At 43.8% G+C, this 18881-nt stretch overlaps 1 protein-coding gene across 1 annotated transcript in view; it reads left to right on the forward strand.

Moving 5' to 3' along the window:
* Window positions 1–333: 333 nt before the first annotated feature.
* coro2ba (coronin, actin binding protein, 2Ba) overlaps window positions 334–18881 on the forward strand; it is a 47254-nt gene continuing 28706 nt past the window's right edge. The window contains exon 1 of the mRNA XM_080426106.1: window positions 334–601. Within this exon, the coding sequence (XP_080282232.1) occupies window positions 587–601 (15 nt within the window). The 5' untranslated portion in view covers window positions 334–586. The remainder of the gene's footprint in view (window positions 602–18881) is intronic.

Raw genomic sequence — 18881 nt, forward strand, 5'->3', positions numbered from 1 at the left:
CCCCCCTTCCCCTCCTGTAGTCCTGCCTGACTGGTCATCAATAAGCTCTATTAGCCCATCACTAATCAGATTGTAACAAGGAGACAGGGGGTGTCTGTATGCGTGTGTTTCCAAGCAGAGGGAGGAGGGAGATGGTAGCCAGACTTCGTATGCATCATCTGTGTCTGTGTGTGTCTCTCTCTGTGTGTGTGCGTGTGGGACGGAGGAGGGAGGAGAGAGGAGGGAGGGAGGGAGGGGTGTATCCTAACAGAGAGCTTTTTCCCTGTTGTAGTAACCAACCGCACACGCCGACTGCCAGCCATTACTTCACTGCAGCAGCAATCAGACCTCCGTACATAGAGAGCCAGACATACTAACCTGTCTGTCCCCTACTCTCTCTCTCTCTCTCTCTCTCTCTCTCTCTCTCTCTCTCTCTCTCTGCTTGTTCAGCAAAGCTACCCTCCTCTCCTCCTCTCTTGCTCCTCGTCACTCCTGCGGCGTTTGCTCTTTCTGCCTCTCTCTCTCTCTCTCTCTCTCTCTCTCTCTCTCACTTCCTCTCTCTCTGCTTGAAGTGGACACCGGCCCGCTCCTCACCTACTGATTCTGCATGACTGTCACAAAGGTAAGACCGAGTGTTCTTCATTTGGACGGATAAATAACTTTGGGTGTTACGCCGGGGTGTTTTGGAGGTCAGGCATTTTGGAGGCTGGAGTGAAGGTTATGGTGACATGTACATATGGTGACTGATGCACTGTGCGAAGGACAGCAGATGGAGAGGGAGTTTTTTTGGGGGCTGTGAGGTGCCCACGTCTCACTGCTGCCGGGCAGGGCAAGGCTCTCTAAGGATGCTACGGGGGTGAGAATGGAATCAGACAGGGCAGACAGACTGTTTTCCTGTCTACTGCCATGGGACATAGTATAGACAAAGTGTGTGTGTGTGTGTGTGTGTGTGTGTGTGTGTGTGTGTGTGTGTGTGTGTGTGTGTGTGTGTGTGTGTGTGTGTGTGTGTGTGTGTGTGTGTGTGTGTGTGTGTGTGTGTGTGTGTGCGCGCGCGTGCGTGCGTGCGTGCATGCGTGTGTGTGTGTGTGTGTGTGTCCATGTGTCCATGTGTCCATGTGTGCATGTGTGCATGCGTGCGCACAGATGCACACGCTCGCTCATGCATACACTGTAGTATGAATGTGTGCATAGACACATCTGTGCTCCCATGTGTACGTGCGTGTGCATGGCATGGGTCAGGTCAGATGAAATCAGAGCATGACAGAAGCAAATGCTATGATTGCATTAACTAATCCTCTGCATATTACAAGCTGGCAGTCATGTACTCTGCCGAGGAAGTTATTTTTATATGTTCAGAAGCTTTTCAATTTGTATACTTGGTGGACATTACGTACATGAGGGAAAACTTGGAATTCCAGGCCTGGCAGTTGAGGATGGGACGTTATTTCTAGGTACCAATGGCTCTAAACTCAAAGTCTCTGCATACTGCATGTAAACTATACATGTAGGTGATGAGATTGGCAGATGATTTGTTTTGGGTAAATTGTGTATTCTGTAACATAGAATATGAGATGATATAAGGGGCATCAGGCTGAGTTGACCTTTAACCTGGTAAAATGTTAAGAGTTATGGGGGAGCCAGTAGCTGCAGCAGGGGCAGTAGGGCGTCAAGAACGTATAGTCACAACTTCCTGGTTTGATTCCAGCATGTCTTTCCCTCGCTCTGAGCTCAGTTTCCTGTCTCTCTATGCTGTCCTGTCTAGTAGGGGTGCAACATTTAATGTTGAACCCACTGTGCAATCATTCTATAAAAAAAAAGAAGAAAAAATGAATGGATTTGAATGAAATAATAGATTTTTTGAAAATACAGAAAATAGCAGGTCTACAATCTCACAACACACACTGTGAAGCCTTTTGAGCAGATGAATTGGTATATAGACACACACACACACACACACACACACACACACACACACACACACACACACACACACACACACACACACACACACACACACACACACACACACACACACACACACACACACACACACACACACACACAGTCAGAACTGAACTGAACTGAAGTTCATAAGAGAAAGGTTTCCTCTGTGGCGTTAAGAGTCAAGCAGCTTTTGTTTGTGTCTCTTCATGCTGTTGATGGTATCACTATCAGTATCACTATTAATATGAAAATTATGCGTTAGTCGTTGCGTTACATGTCTGTGGCTGTGTGCACTGGCCTTAAAGCTCAGTGCCAGAAATCCTCTTAATCAATTAACAGAGAGAGAGAGAGAGGGAGAGGGAGAGGGAGGGAGAGAGAGAGAGAGAGAGAGAGAGAGAGAGAGAGAGAGAGAGAGAGAGAGAGAGAGAGAGAGAGAGAGAGAGTGAGACCAAAAATTAGCACACCAACTCTTGTGCTGCGAATTAACCTGGTTCAAAATAGATGATGACCTACTGTACTGTATTCACAGGACAATGGCCTATTTTCTCACAAAATTGTGAATCAATACACGTGTACACACAAACAGTAGAATACAAAAACTTACAGTATAATCCTACACATTAATATAGGCCTACACAGTAAAAGTGTTCATTTAACCCTTAAAGTGTAAAAATGGACCCGCAAACTTAAATTAACGCTTTGAAATTGCTTTCACATTGATGGGCCTGCGTGTGAAATAAAGAGTGTGGTGCGTGCTGTCATGCGCACAGCTTACATTAGACTGTAACCAAGAGTGTTGGGGATGTGAAGGAGATATTAACCTTCATTTTCGTGTGCATCTTTGTTCCCTCTAGTCTACACCAACGGAAATGTATAGAAATAAGACACAAAAGAGGAGAAGAAACCAACTCGTCTTGTGGATAAATGGAAGCATCTGTAATACATGATTCTAAAAAAGTTAATCATGTGAAATCATTAAATCAAAGAGATAATGTTTCTGTGGCAGTAAGAGAGCAGTGATCTGTGCTAATGACTCTGCCTAGCGACAGTGTGGATGTCACCTTGGGAAGTGTGCAGGGTGAGAGAGATGCTGACGGGGCTAAATGGAACGAGAGCTCACAGCAGCATGGCTAAATGTTCTGTGCAGGTCTGTGTGTGTGTTCACTAGTAAAGACCACGACTTCAAACAAAATCGATTTAAATATTATTTAGAGAATGAAAAGCATGTGAAGTGATAGCCATGGTCAGTGTGGTGAATGAAGCATGGTGTCTATAGTATACACCAGTGGTTCTCAAAGTGGACCGGAGGCCCTTGAGGCGGTTCCAGCGGGTCCCCAAGCGACATTAGTTAATACTGTATCACACGACGCGTTGTGAGCTTGTAGATCTGCTATTTCCAAATATAAAAATAATAATAATACTAATAATAATAATAATAATAACAATAACAATACAAATCTTGTATGGGGGTCCCTGAAAGACAATATTTTCAGATGGTGGCCAAATGCATTAATACGTTAATCTGGGGGTGCTTGACATGAAAGAGTTTGAGAATCACTGCTACAGTAATACACCATGCGAGCATGGAGTCCAGGAACATAAGGCCTGGACGGCCAGGAGCACGGGGGATACGGATGGAGGTTGTGAGTGAGGATATTTTTGGCCTTAGGGTCAATGGAGTGTGCCAGTCCAGTGAGTGAGGGATGTCGGACCCTCCCCCCCATCCCATCAGGACTCTGGAAAGGACAGAGGAAAGAGGTGCTGGCAGAGAAACAGTAGAGAATAAAGGGAGAGTGGAGGGGTGTGAGATACTGAGTATACTGACTGGCAGACATAGCTCGCTGATTGGCATGAGGGGAAGACTTGAACCACTTGAACCCTAGCATCCCTATTTTTGGGGGTAACATTTGCCAAAAATAGCAGATCTCCAAACTCACACTGTGTCTCAGCTATTTTTGGCAAAGAGATTTGGTGTAAACTGGAAAAAGCGTACCAAGTACAGAGACAACTGTACAACAAGTCAGGTTTACTAGTATAGAGGGTTAAATGGTCTTTCCTGAGCATCAGCAACTCCCCAACTCCATTGTGTGTGTGTGTGTGTGTGTGTGTGTGTGTGTGTGTGTGTGTGTGTGTGTGTGTGTGTGTGTGTGTGTGTGTGTGTGTGTGTGTGTGTGTGTGTGTGTGTGTGTGTGTGTGTGTGTGTGTGTGTGTGTGTGTGTGTGTGTGTGTGTGTGTGTGATGATCAAAGTGCATAAATCCACAGCCATTTGGTTTGAGAGTTTACTGTCTTAAAGCGTCCTGTAAGGTCAGACAGCAGCCGTTTGTGAGCTGCGCTCTAATCTCTTTAGCTGGCTCAGACTGAAACACACTGCGCACCACTCACATTTGTTTGTTTGGGTGTGGATGTGTGTCACAAATTCTCATAATACTCATGAAACCTTTCTCTGAATTGAAAATAAATTTGTCTCATTGGGAAAAAAAAGAACATAAGTAATGTGTGACTCAGCCTGATACAAATACAGAAATATTACTTCATGCAGATATTAGTACAGAGTGACATCTGAGAAGCAAAAATATACATACATACATACACACACGCGCGCGCGCGCACACACACACACACACACACACACACACACACACACACACACACACACACACACACACACACACACACACACACACACACACACACACACACACACACACACACACACACACACACACACACACACTCTAAAGTTTTGTTAAGTGTGATTGAGCCACCAAGCCCATATTGAGAGATAAATGTGACAGGCAATGGTAGAAGGGAAAGGGATGGATTGTCCAGAGGACAATGGCAGGAAGATTAGAGAATTGTCTGAGGTAAGACACATTCCCAAGGGACCACTGAAGGAAGGAGGTCATTTTCTTTACGACAGGGATGATAACCTTTAGTCAGTCACACTTATACAGAAGCCCAGACAGTTTGGTTTTTGCTTTTAAGTCATAAATAATACAGTTTTTGTTCCCATTCTGTTGTGTGAGTGATATGCTTAGCCAGTATGCAATTACAGCATACTGCTGTTAGAGAACTGCCGGCACAGCTAGCTCATCAGGGAACAGCATGGGATGTCCGGACACTCTGTTCTCATCCGCTGTGTGTGCGTCTGTGTACGTGCACGTCTGTGCTCTTTTGTGTGAGCTGTGTCTGTCTGTGCCCTGACTTTAACCACACGAACCGTGGTGTCCCTATTCTGGGGTGAGCGTTCAGTGAAAATAGCAGGTGTGCTATTTTCAGTCAAGATATTAAGTGCAGAGGGGAAAAAAGGATGAAGCCTAGTATAGACCGCTGGGGGACTCCAGTCAACAAATATAGGGTTTAAGTGTATGTTGTGCAGGTGTGGAGCAGAAATGTTTTTGGCAGACAAATCACATGCACGTGGGTGGATAACTTATAAATAGACAAAGAGTGCGGCAATCATGTGTTGTAGGCAGTGATACAGAACAAACCTGCTCATCTGTTAATGTACAAGTATACTTGTGCATGTGTGGCCTGTGTGTGGGTGTTTGTATGCATCTCAGCATCTGTGCATGCATACTCACAGGGCAACCCAAGTGCATACAGCTTTGTGAGTAGGTGTAGAGCATAAAGAGATGGTGCTTTTCTCTCTTTTACAGTGTGCATGTGCATGCGTGTGTGTGTGTGTACACTATGTGCGTATCTAAGTTTTCCCCCATTAGACTTCATGTCAAAGTAGCTACAGAAAACCCTGCAGCTCACAGCTGCTCCCCAACAAAAGATAAAGGTAGTAAGAAGATACAGTGCACTTTTCTTCAGTCCTCAGTCTTTCTGTGAAATCGCATTTCAATGCCCTGCAGCGAGATACACAGGAGGCAAATACACGCCGGCCCAAGCATCGATCGTTGCCCCGAGTTACCCCACTGTCAGTTCCCGTTTGGCTTTAGTCCGTAGGACTTAAGGGAAAGCTTTAATGGCCTCTATGGGACTGCTTAGTGCAGGAGACTGACCCCTCCAGAAGGTTGAGGTCACCCAGCCCCGGCTGCCAAAGAGGACCCCAAGCCAAAATACCGTGGGGAGTAGTATAGTTTTTTTAATTGAATTCTGTTTGACATTCAGAGCAATATCTGAGCGCATAGCAAACAGACACAACTATTCTGAATGTGCCATGAGGCATTTGGCAAGCTTCAAGGCAGGCACAGAAATCTTATACAGACAATTTGTAGATTTCTGAATACACCCTTGATTGGATGGCTGCGTTTCGCACGGCAACAGCTAAAAATGGTCCGGTTGTTTTTTGGTTGGATACCACAGGCACAGCTGTGTGCCAGGGCTTAAGAGGGAGGAATGGAGAAGGATGGTGGGGAGGTGGAGGGGGAGTAGGAGTGAGCAAGGTGGGGGGCTGGACTTTGGAGTACCCTCTTTTTTTGTTTCTCCTTCAGACACCAGCGAAAAAGCTCCAAACCAACCCTCCAGAGAGTCACTATGGTGATGAACGACTGCTCCCCTGACAACTGACACACATATATACATGCTTTGACGTGCACGTGCACAGTCTGCACACACAAACAAACAAACACGCACACACACACACACACACACACACACACACACACACACACACACACACACACACACACACACACACACACACACACACACACACACACACACACACACGTGCGCGCACACACACACACACACACGTGCGCGCGCACACACACACACACACACACACACACACACACACACACACGCGCGCGCGCGCGTACACACGCACACACGCACACATGCACATTTATGTGTGCATGTAGATTTGCGCCTCTGTAACAAAGGCTTTACAGTATGTTCATACAAACGTATATGAATTCTTACATTTCAAAGCAGTCAGTCTGTAGGTGTGTTTGCAATTAGGCGTCTGCAAAACTCTAATTATGAAGGAGGCTCATGCTGTTCCAATGTAAGCCACACACATGTGGCTGTAGAGACGTCTGAGAGCTATTTTCAAGTGTTTATGGTATAGCTTCGGCTGTTAACTGTTTAGCTATTAAGAGTGAGTGAGGTGAACTCATTGACAACTTTCTTGTGCCAGTGAATATCTTGTTTCATTTATGAAAGTGGTTCTAGATTATTTTAAGGTAAATGGTGTTATTTTTTTTACGCAGTATCAACTGAACACATTAAAAACACATTTTACAGATTTACATTCAAGCATAATATGCACACGCACAAACTCTGGTCCGTCTGTGCACACATTCTTAGCTTAGGGCACCTCGCCCACAATAAATCTTAACTGAGCGATTCAGACCGTTGGCTATTTATCAAGCTTAATGTCTACTCGCACACTCACAGCTCACACACACACACACACACACACACACACACACACACACACACACACACACACACACACACACACACACACACACACACACACACACACACACACACACACACACACACACATACACACACACACACAGCAGACAGACACATTATACTGAGGACTGAATCACTTGCCTAGCAACCCAGAGCCACTGCTTCTTGATCACCAAAGTAACGGAACAGATATAAAAGTACAGATTACAAATTGAAAATTGACATTTGAAAATTTTCATTTGATATGCGTTGTGTTGTATGAGAAAAAAAATACGAATTAAAATAACCAGAGAGAGAGAGAGTTTGCGTAGCCTGGTAAACCCTCCCTCCGGAAATCTCAATTCCATTTCATTTCAGGAGTGAGTCTGGCCTGATCCGCCTGTCTGCAATATTGGCTGTGCTGGAGTTGGGCGGGAGTAATACCGTTGACTGACAACCCCTTCAGCCAATGATAATGTTTCCCCTTCAGCCAATCAGCAGTTCACCAGTCTTAATGTGACGCGACGGGACTTTTGAGACAGCCATACCCAAAATGGGTTGCCTTATTCGGATAAAATGGTGTCACTGCCCGCCCCTACCGGTTCTCTAATTATTTTTTTTTAAATAGGCTTTGTCATGATTAATTGACCACATATATGAAGTTAAACAACTAAATTCTATCCAAACGATATCTTATAAGTAAATTCCGTGCCTCAAAATAGAAGTTAGAGAGCTTTTTGAAGTAAAAAAATAGCGGAGAATTGGCCGCACAAGAAAAAGATGGCTGCCGTTCGTGTTTTGGGCTCACTCGAACTCGCCACCTGATTGGCCAACGTAAGCTGTCAATCACAGAACAATGAGCGACGACGCTGATAGGCCCGGCCGTTTGGCATACAGAGCCAATATTGCAGAAAGGCGGATCATGCCAGACTCACTCCTGAAATGAAATGGAATTGAGATTTCCGGAGGGAGGGTTTACCAGGCTAGAGTTTGCGTGCGTGCGTGCGTGCGTGCGTGCGTGCGTGCGTGCGTGCGTGCGTGCGTGCGTGCGTGCGTGCGTGCGTGCGTGCGTGCGTGCGTGCGTGCGTGCGTGCGTGCGTGCGAGTGTGTGCCTGTGTGTGTGTGTGTGTGTGAGGGGGGGGGGGCTAGATAGATAAAGACTGCAGGAAACTGTGGTCAGAAAGCTACAGAAAAGCATTCACCAAAGGAAGACATTCAAATATGATGAGCTCATTGCCTGTCTGAAAGATTCCTGACCGTGCACTGTGTGTGTGTGTGTGTGTGTGTGTGTGTGTGTGTGTGTGTGTGTGTGTGTGTGTGTGTGTGTGTGTGTGTGTGTGTGTGTGTGTGTGTGTGTGTGTGTGTGTGTGCGCGCGTGTGCGTGCGTGCGTAAAAAGTGCTTCTGTGTGAAAAAGACTTAAGTGTATTTCCAACTGAACTGGAAACCCCTCCATGTCACTGTGTGAATCATTCCCCTGCTGTGAATGCTTTCACATCTTCACAGATGTGGATCGATAGCACGTCCTCTTCGATGTGTGAGCTCAGTATCAAGTGAACTTCGCTTCAAAAGCGTTATGGGGAAATCACTGCTTTGGCCTTTAGAAGGACGAAAATAGCAGATTTGCAAGCGCCCAACACGTTGCATCTGGGATGCATTGTGAGCTTGTAGATCAGCTATTGTCAGCACACGACGCCATCGTACGACGAAGTATAAATCGTGTGTTATAGTCCTCAATTTTCCCTCCTACACGGCCATTTCTCTATCATTATCTTTTCTTTCCTCCAACCCTCTGTTCTTCTATTGAATACTATACTATCCTAATGGCTCCCATCTTCCACTGCAAAGCCATTTCTTATTCTTCAATCTCCATCTAACATCATCATGTTGGAAAGTGACTGCCAGAATCTGTCATCTATACCACTGTTTCCCAAACATAGGGTCGCGACCCATTTTGGGTCATGGACCCGTTCTTACAAGTATATATCCAGTTTTTCGTTTTGTTTTTAACTTTCACAGAATGTTTATTTTATTTTCTACAATCTTTTACTATAGATTATACAAGATCTACAAACTCGCAACACGTTAAACATTGCAACTCGAGCTTGTATATCGGCTACTTTCACTATTTATTAAATAGGGCTTAAGGGGTTAATTCATAATGTATTTTTGTGTTGTTTGGGTCCCGGGAAAACACAAAATGTTCTCCTTAGGGTCTCGAGCTGAAAAGGTTTGGGAACCTCTGATCTACACTGTCTGTCTGTCTGTCTGTCTGTCTGTCTGTCTGTCTGTCTGTCTGTCTGTCTGTCTGTCTGTCTGTCTGTCTGTCTGTCTGTCTGTCTGTCTGTCTTCAGTGTCTTTCTGGGCACCAGTGATTCCCAAAGCTCCATTTATTTCAGAGTTATCGCAAACAGAGAAGATTCCTCAGCCATATAGGCTCCACCTCTGTCACATTGGAAATAGACAAAGGAGCTTGTGTTGTGACACAATGTTGTCATTTAGAACTATCTGGTGATGAAAACAGTCAAGTAACTGGGATGGAATGTTCTTCTGTAGTGATTTTAATTGCTACGGTGGTACTGGTCCCAATAGACTGTGCATAACTATAGTCCCGGGTTTCCAGAAGGCGGCATACCTGTTTCCAGTTCCGGTATATTTTCCAATAGCTTTGTTTGATTAGCTCGCTAGCAGATTTGAACTGGAAACACATGTTAAGGTGTTTCGGGTTCAAACCTGCTGCTGTGCCAATCAAACAAACCTATGGGAAAACTAGAAAAAGTGCTCCTCGGAGCACGGTCTCCGCCAGGTCAGGTAGGTTGTTGTGGGCCAGCAATGTTCGGAATTCGCCAATCAGGATGGAATAGGAAAAATCGGACGGAACCATCTTGATCACTTGACTACAGAGATAATATGTACCGATTTGCATGATGTTTGGACAAAATAAGTTGGAGTAATATAAAAAAGAAAAGTGTTGCAAAAATCTGCCTCCTGGTGGCGCTATAATAGGGCAATGTTAAAAGGGTGGCATTTGTTCCTCAATGAAGTGCGAATGTGTGTGCAAAGTTTCACCGCAGTCGGACGCTGGGTTCATGATTTGCAGCATTTTGTTCAGAACCGGCCACTCCTGCAAAGTTTAGATGTCAATCTTAGCCAATCAGGATGGAATATGAGAAATCAGAGAAATCCGCCTTGATCACATGACTATAGAGATCATGTGCACCGATTTGCGTGAAATTTGGATAAAATCTGAAGGCTTCATATCAAAAAATGTATTTTACTTTAGACAGCCTTCTGGTGGCGCTATAAAAGGCAAATATGACACATGCAGGGCAAAGGTTTTTCCTTGGCCTCTAGAGAGTGTGCAAACAAAGTTTTACACAGAACGGTGCAGTTATTGGTAAAAATACGAATCGGCCTGTTATAGCGCCACCATGAGGCAGATTTGAGCATTTTTAAGTGCCATTTCTTCCTCGGCCTAATGGGAATGTGCGTGTGAAATTTCACAGAAATTGCAAGCTGCGTTCATGATTTGAGGCATTTTGTTCAAAACGGACCAATCCTGCAAACTTTGGAGGCCAACCTTAGCCAATGAGGATGGAATCTGGGAAATCGGACAGATCCGGGCTGATCACATGACTATAGAGATACTGTGTACCGATTTGTATGACGTTTGGATACAATCTGTAGGAGTAATATTAAAAATCACACCCAGTGTGAAGTAGGCGGTGTGGTCACAGTGGTCATCACAGTGATGGAAGTTCACTTAAAGAAAAGCAATATTGTGGACCAACACCCCTAACTTAAAAAAAAACATAAATGTGTTTTTTTAAGTGCATAGTCCTATTTATAGGGCTATGCACAATTGTCATGTTTACCTAGCCAATCACAGTCCTGAATAGATTGTGATTGGCCAATCACGGTGCAGGGTTAGGGGGGTACACTGGTGGCCAATCACAGCGCAGGATTTGGTGTGCAAATATCCAAACCTCACATATATTGTGCAAAAATGGTTTTGCACAAATCGGCCTCCTGGTGGCGCTATAACAGGCCCATGGGATAATTTTGGGGCAGAGGTTTTGAATTGGCATCCAGGGAGTGTGTGTGCACAGTTTCGCTGCGATCAAGCCAATGGTGCCAGAGATTAGCTGCTGACAGACGGACGGACACACACACACACGGACGGACGGACGGACGGACGGACGGACGGACGGACGGACGGACGGACAGACAGGGGGTAAAACATACTCTCTCGCCATGCCTTTGGGCCTGGCGGAGACAATGAACCAGAACAGGAAACAGTTATGTCACCTTCTGGAAACCCGGGACTACAAGTATGCACAGAGCCTATTGCTATAGTAGGGCATAAATGGGAAGGGTACTAGAAACAATATTTTTGAAAGGGTGTTCAGGTACTCTTGGGGGACATTTGTGTATTAGGGCGGTGAAACCGCCCCTATATGTGAGGTTTGGAAATTGCACCCCCCCAACCCTGCGCTGTGATTGGCCACCAGTGTACCCCCCTAACCCTGCACCGTGATTGGCCAATCACAGTCTATTCAGGACTGTGATTGGCTAGTGAAACATGACACATGTGCATAGCCCTATAAATAGGACTATGCACTTAAAAAAAACACATTTATGTTTTTTTTTAAGTTAGGGGTGTACAATGGTTGGTCCACAATATTACTTTTCTTTAAGTGAACTTCCATCACTGTGATGACCACTGTGACCACACCGCCCACTTCACACTGGGTGTGATTTTTTTTATGTAAACATATTTAACGTAGTGCCCACTTGGCAGCGCATATCAGGGGCGTAGCGTCATGAGGGCCAGTGGGGCCTTGGCTCGGTCAGTAAAGACCCTCTAGCGTGTCTGATATGTGGCATAGAGCGGCGGATTCAAAATCTTCAGAGAAAACATCCGTGGGCTCCCATTGGTTCACCGATCTGTGCGCCTGCCCCGCGCCCCTCCTCCTACCCCAATGTGCAGTATTGAGAGCCCTGACGTCACAACATTTGGAGCGACACGCACTGCACTCAATCGAGGCTAGGGCCCACCTAGGGCCCAGGTAGAACCCACGTATAGCCCACACAGGCAACATTTGGAGCGACGCGCACTGACTGCACTCTGGTTGTTTGGGGAACTGAAAGGTTGACTCCCACTTCCTATGCCAGGAATTTCAACAGCCTGTTCCAGCCTCTTATATTTAAGCAAAAGGAAAATAAAAGCCTGGAGATCGAGGCTAGGGCCCACCTAGGGCCCAGGTAGAACCCACGTATAGCCCACACGGGCAAGTCCAAGTGGGACCCAAGTGGATCCCGCTGACATTGCCCACTGTAGGCCCTTATAGTTCAGGCCACCTTGAAACCATATGGGACCCACGTCAGCCCCACATCAATTGCCAAGTTGGGGTACACCTAGGGCCCAGGTAGGACCCACTTAAAGCCCGCATGGGCAAACCCAGTTCCACCTCGGTCCCACCTAAACTTGCCTAGGTGGGGCCCACCTAAGGCCCAGGTAGAACACACTTACAGTATATTCCACAAGGGAATCCCAGTTGGGACTCAAGTGGATCCCGCTGACATTGCCGACATGGGGCCCATATGGTTTAGCCCACCTGAAACCATATGGGAACTACATTGGCGTGCTGGCTGGAATGCAAATGCTGCGTCATACCTGTAGTGTGTAGTTTGATGTTGTATGTGTAACAGACATACCTGCGGTGTGTAGATATCCATGAACTCTGCAGCCGCACTGAGGCGCTCCAACACAAACACTCTGACATTAGCGTCGCACAACAAACATCAGCACCACGCTGCTGTTTGTCCAAAACACAGTCACACAATATCTCCTCTCCCACCGACGTCATGTGTTCATTTATCGACAGCCATACAGAATCCATTGGACACATTTTACCTCGTTTATCCAGCTCTCACTGACTCTCCCCTAATAGGACGGAAATTATCTGAAATGACTACATTACCTAATGCAGCCTAAACGTGCGTCGCACGGGGCGGACCTGCCATTACGTTAGTTACTGGAGTTACTGTGGCGCTACACATAGTTCTCCACAAGACACACAAGCCCACAAAATACACCATCTACAATGTACTAACTGAGCAGCAATATTAACATTCACCACACTAACGTTCATTGTTGACAAAGTGATTTCACAGCTGCTTCAGCCACGACAACCATGTTAGCGTTAGCTACATGCCAACGGTAAAAGTGCGTTAGCGTTAGCCGCATGCTAACGGCTCATGTTAAGCACCCCTGGGCACTAATCATTCAAATACAACGAACGCTATCACAGTAGTGGACATAAACATTCATTACATTTGTAGCAGGCTGCAGTGACCTAAAGGTCTTGACAATATGAATGACAGGGCGGTTTATTGGAGAAATGACGGTGATTGTGCTGTCCAGCTCAGCTCACACAACTATGACGGAGCCCTCGTTGCTGCGTCTGACTGTGATGGCGGCAGCGAGCTGTGGGAGCGAGTATTCGATGCTGGCGTATGGAAACTGCCCTCAGCATAACACAACCAATGAGAGTTAGCGCTTTCGTTGTTGCTAAGATACGGTGTATGGCCCATAGCACGTCTGGCCCATAGCTCGTGGATCTCTCGCACATGATTGGCATAGCCTGCGTTGCTAGCTTTTTCGCGTTAAAGAGGGTGCTCACTTTTTGTCGCAGATGATGATGATTGGCTGTTGAAACGAACCATCCGGAAGTAAATTGCGAGCTGAAATATATAACACTTTATGATTATTAGAAAAGGAGACACATGTGAAGGTGGAAAATAAAATAGATGAGATTATATACTTTTGCATGAGCGATTTTTGTAGCAAGTTGGGAGAGAATTGGCCCACTCCTGTGGCCGTGGGGTTGATAAAAAAAATGTGGGTTCCAAAAGGGACGTGCTCTCTGATTGAGTGGCAAAGATTATGGTAGATATGTACAGTAGCTCAACGATTTAACCATAGGTTGTTCTCAATCAATAACCAACTTTAACAATTCATAAAACCACAATTTTCAAGTGTGTCGACAAACATTCCTTGTTTTCCACTTATGTTCTCACTTCTCATATCCTTTTACTTGACTTTTAATGTCCTGTTTTTAAGCGCAATACATGCTCCTTCCAAAGTTTTCAGAAAGGGAGGTGACTACAATTGTATTACTACAAATTGACATTGATTGTCATTCAGAACTTCTGATGGCCGTTCTCAGAACTTTTTCTCAGAACTCTTGCATCCCCAGATGTCCTGACTCCCTGAACTAGTTTGGAAAGCCCGTCCGAAACAGCATTGTTTTCCGAAGGCGCAGTCAGAAAGGAGCATGTATTGACCGTGACTACACTTGTAGTGTTTTTTTTATTTCAAATGTATAAATGTAGCAGATGTTTACACTCATATAATACAATGGTAGCTCAGGCCTACAGTATATTCACAATATGGAATTGTAATAGTCAAAGGTTTTCTTTTTTCTTACTGGGAAAGTAGTAATGACAATCATATAGTCTATCAGTGAGGTTTAATATAAACTGTTGTTTGGCATTCAATTGCATGTTTTTGTTGTATTATATAAGAGACTGAGAAGAATAAACAATGACGATACTTTATTAATCCCCAGGAGGGAAATTGTTATTGTCAACAGCTAAACTGAATTCATTAAATAAAGCAAACATTAATAGTCAAGAGACATGGATACCGGAACCACTGCACTAGAGGAAAAGCCATGGGGTCACCAAAATCAGTATAGGTTCATCCTCTGAAAGCATGAAAAGCCACAGCACATTCCATGGTAATCCAGACAGTTTTCAAGATATCTTGTGTAGGAAAAAGTTGCCATCCTTAGAGCTCTGCCACATGCTGGGCTAAGAATATTAATACATACAGTAATTGCTACAATAGCTCTATAATATGCAACAATTAAGAAGATGTAATGATTCATATCAGTTCTGCTTTAATATACGTTTCATGATTAGCTATTGTTAGTCTCTAAGTAATATATTTATTGAGCGATACTTCCATGTCAAAGAAGATACTTAGATTCTTCTTATAGTCATAGTAACACTGCATGCAACTGGGGACACTCATATATGCACTGCATATTGGTATGTAATGTGCATTTGTGTTTAGAATGTAAGAATTAGAATTGCAATAACCTACAAAAGAAAAAGAAAAAAGCGATATGCACCTCCATGAAGAATATTCAAGAAGAATGGAAAAGAGAAAGATTTGTGGTTATTATTGGACATTTTCATCTCTGTCTTATAAACGACCATAAAAAGCCACACTTTCACATATTCAACAAATGTTTTAGATATATATTTTAGGCTTATTAGCCGTGACAGTGTAGAGGGAGGAATATGCATTTATTTATTTACTAAATATGAAATACAACACTACAACACAAAACGGCACTGCTGAGCTCCAACAGACTCCTGTCCGTTGTATATTTTGAGAGAGAGACACAGAGAGCAGTGGGGAGTGGGTCATTTTGTCAGCATACATGGAGGGTTATACTACCGCCCACTCTCTCTCTCTCTCTCTCTCTCTCTCTCTCTCTCTCTCTCTCTCTCTCTCTCTCTCTCTCTCTCTCGCTCGCGCACACGGACACACAAACAGGCATCAACAACACAGGGGTTTACCCAAGGGCACTGAGAGAAGATTATGATAGTGTTTGGAACTGTTTGAAAATGCCATTATTGTATCTGCAATGCAGCTTGTACGTTATTCTTTATTTCTAATTTCATTTCAGGAGCAAAATGTGTTTATATTTATCTAGATCCTACATAAGTCCTATATTCTAGAAATCCCAGATTCTCAGATTCTCTATCAAAACAAGACAGTCTATTAATAATGACATGCCTTCCCTGTGCAATTGAAAAGGCTTTCAGAATCAGTTATATGCCAGTGATTCTCAGTGCCAGTGCGACCTTTTCAGGCCGCAACCCCCCAAAATCATTATATTTGAACTGGGGACCTCCACACCCTGACAAGCACTTGGAATTGTATGAGGCATTATGTTTAGTTTGAGTCGGTTCCACAGATAAATAAGTTGCGAGGCTTTGTGAGCTTGCAGATCAGCTATTTTCAAAATGTTTGCCTCTTTCTTATTTTGAAAATGTGGCCAATGTTTGACCAGTTTTTATAGTATAGTTTGTTGATTACTTTTGAGGCCTTTTTTAATGGTCTTTTTTAATAAGGTATTAAAAAAAAGTCACTTTACTGTCATCTGGGGACCCCCCAAAAATCATGTGAGAACCACTGATATATACAGTATACAGTATATATATATATATATATATATATATATATATATATATATATATATATATATATATATATATAGTATATACAGTATACTATATACAGTATATATAAGCTGCTATCGGAGGCAGCCCACATGTACTTTACTTGACTATATTGATTGTCCATTATGAGGTTATGTAATCCGTAAACACATAAGCCTCTTATAGAGAGTATATGGTGAAAGTGCCAGCTTTGAGACATCATAGTGCTGCATGCTTTGTCAGCATTCTGCTGGATTTACAGTTACAATTTAGACATTTAGCAGACACTCTCTCCAGAGTGACTGACAAAGTGCAAGTACGGAGTAAGTGGCATGAACCCTCGTAAACCAACAACAGAGTACATCAGTGATTTTCAACCTTTTCAGGCTGAGACCCCCCAACATAATCAGATTTGAACTGGGGACCCCCCACCCTGATAAGCACTTGGAATGTAGGAGTTGAGGCGTTCAATTTTGTTTGACTCGGTTCCACAGATAAATATTGTGAAAATAGCACAGCGTTGCGAGGCGTTGTGGGCTTGTAGATCGGTTATTTTCACAATGTTTGCCTCTTTCTTATATATTATTTGACAATTTGGCCAATGTTTGACCAGTTTTTATAGTATAGTGTGTTGATTACTTTTGATGCAGTAGACCTAATGGTCTTTTTATTTTCTTTCTTTTTAGGTATTAAAAAGTAATATGCCCCCCCCCCCCCCCCCCCAAAAAAAGGAAAATCATGTGGGGACCCCCCTGGGTGTCCCGACCCACAGGTTGGGAATCACTGGAGTACATGATCGAGTATTTAGTCAAAGTAGCACCAAGCACCACATCAAACCTAGCATCTATCTAAATCACATTGGCATCTGAGGACAATAAAACAGCATAAATCTATCTAAATAACATCCATAGCATCTGTGAACAAGTAAACAATAGACATGTGAATAACAGAAGTACAGATAGGACAGATTGCGGTGGAAGACGGGGAGTGAGTATGCAGTTCTGCCTGATGGAGGGAGGTCTTTCCACAGCTTGGGAGTCATGCAGGAAGGAGAAGATTCTAGGTCACTTGAAGCCTTGGCCAGGGTGTGTGGTAGGCACAGATAGTTTGCTGATCGAAGTGGGTTTAGGCTGGGCTAGGGCTGGAACATATCCTGCAGGTAGGAGGGTAACATGCCCTTGGTACGTCGCCTGGTCATCACCAGATGGTTGAGTTGTGCATCACAGCATTTAGTCAAAGCAGTCTGTCATAACCCATTAAGACGAGGCCGATTCTACAAATGCCTAAATCCTAACCGTTTTCTGAAAAAAATTATATTTTTGGTTTAAATTATTATTATTTTCAAATCATGTTGCTATATATAGTTGGTGGAAAACAAACCTGATCCTTTTTACTATTATTTTAAAAACGATTTTAAATAGTGAAAATGCTCGATCTATACAAGCACACAACGCCTCGCGATGCGAGGCGTTGTGTGCTTGTAGATCGGATATTTTCCCTACTTTTGTGGGACACTCTTGTATGACGAAGTAGGGTTTTAATTTACGGGGAAAAAACATACACATTTGAAACTTGGAGATACAAAGTTTCTGCCCAACTAAAAGGCTTTCCCGGATTGAAAGGTGTAGCAACGTATAGGCTTTCCAGGTCTAAACGTCAGCGGTTAATAAAAAGTAGTATCCACTTGTAGGATGTCTCTGTGCCACGTTTTCTGCCAATTAGTCATAGTCCTACAAAAAGAGAACATGGCCAATTGATTTGGCTAATATCAATTTCAAAGAATAATTTGCTTGTAAACTTCAGTATTTAATTGGCCAGACACAGATTTTGTTTTATCACATTTATAAGGAGATTTCTATTGATGTCAACCATCTGGGTTCCAATCGGCTTCTCTGTGGTGGCACAGTGGGGGCCTGTCTGTGTGGTAAAATGAACAGTGCAAGAACATCAGAGAAGAACAAAGATGTTTTGCACGTTATTAAGCAATATAATTCATGGCACTCTGGTTATGGGCAACACAAACTTTACAGCCATGGAATTATTGCTGAGAAGAATATCCGTTAGTCTTTTTGAAGCATTATTCCAGTTTATTTTTTATCTTACAAATGATTAGTCAGTAATGCCAGAATTCCTTTAAAGAAAAGTTAACATACTGTGCCAACTGTCCATGTGATTGGACTTTTTGTTCTGGACTTAGTAACACATGCCCTTGTCATGTCTCATTAGAAGAACATCTCAACCTTTTGTATGATACATAGCTGTGGCAAAATAAACCACTACTGTATATAACCCTGTATTTAT

Source organism: Gymnoscopelus braueri (genome assembly GCF_963280865.1).
Source record: "Gymnoscopelus braueri genome assembly, chromosome: 1".
In the NCBI taxonomy this organism is placed as follows: domain Eukaryota; kingdom Metazoa; phylum Chordata; class Actinopteri; order Myctophiformes; family Myctophidae; genus Gymnoscopelus; species Gymnoscopelus braueri.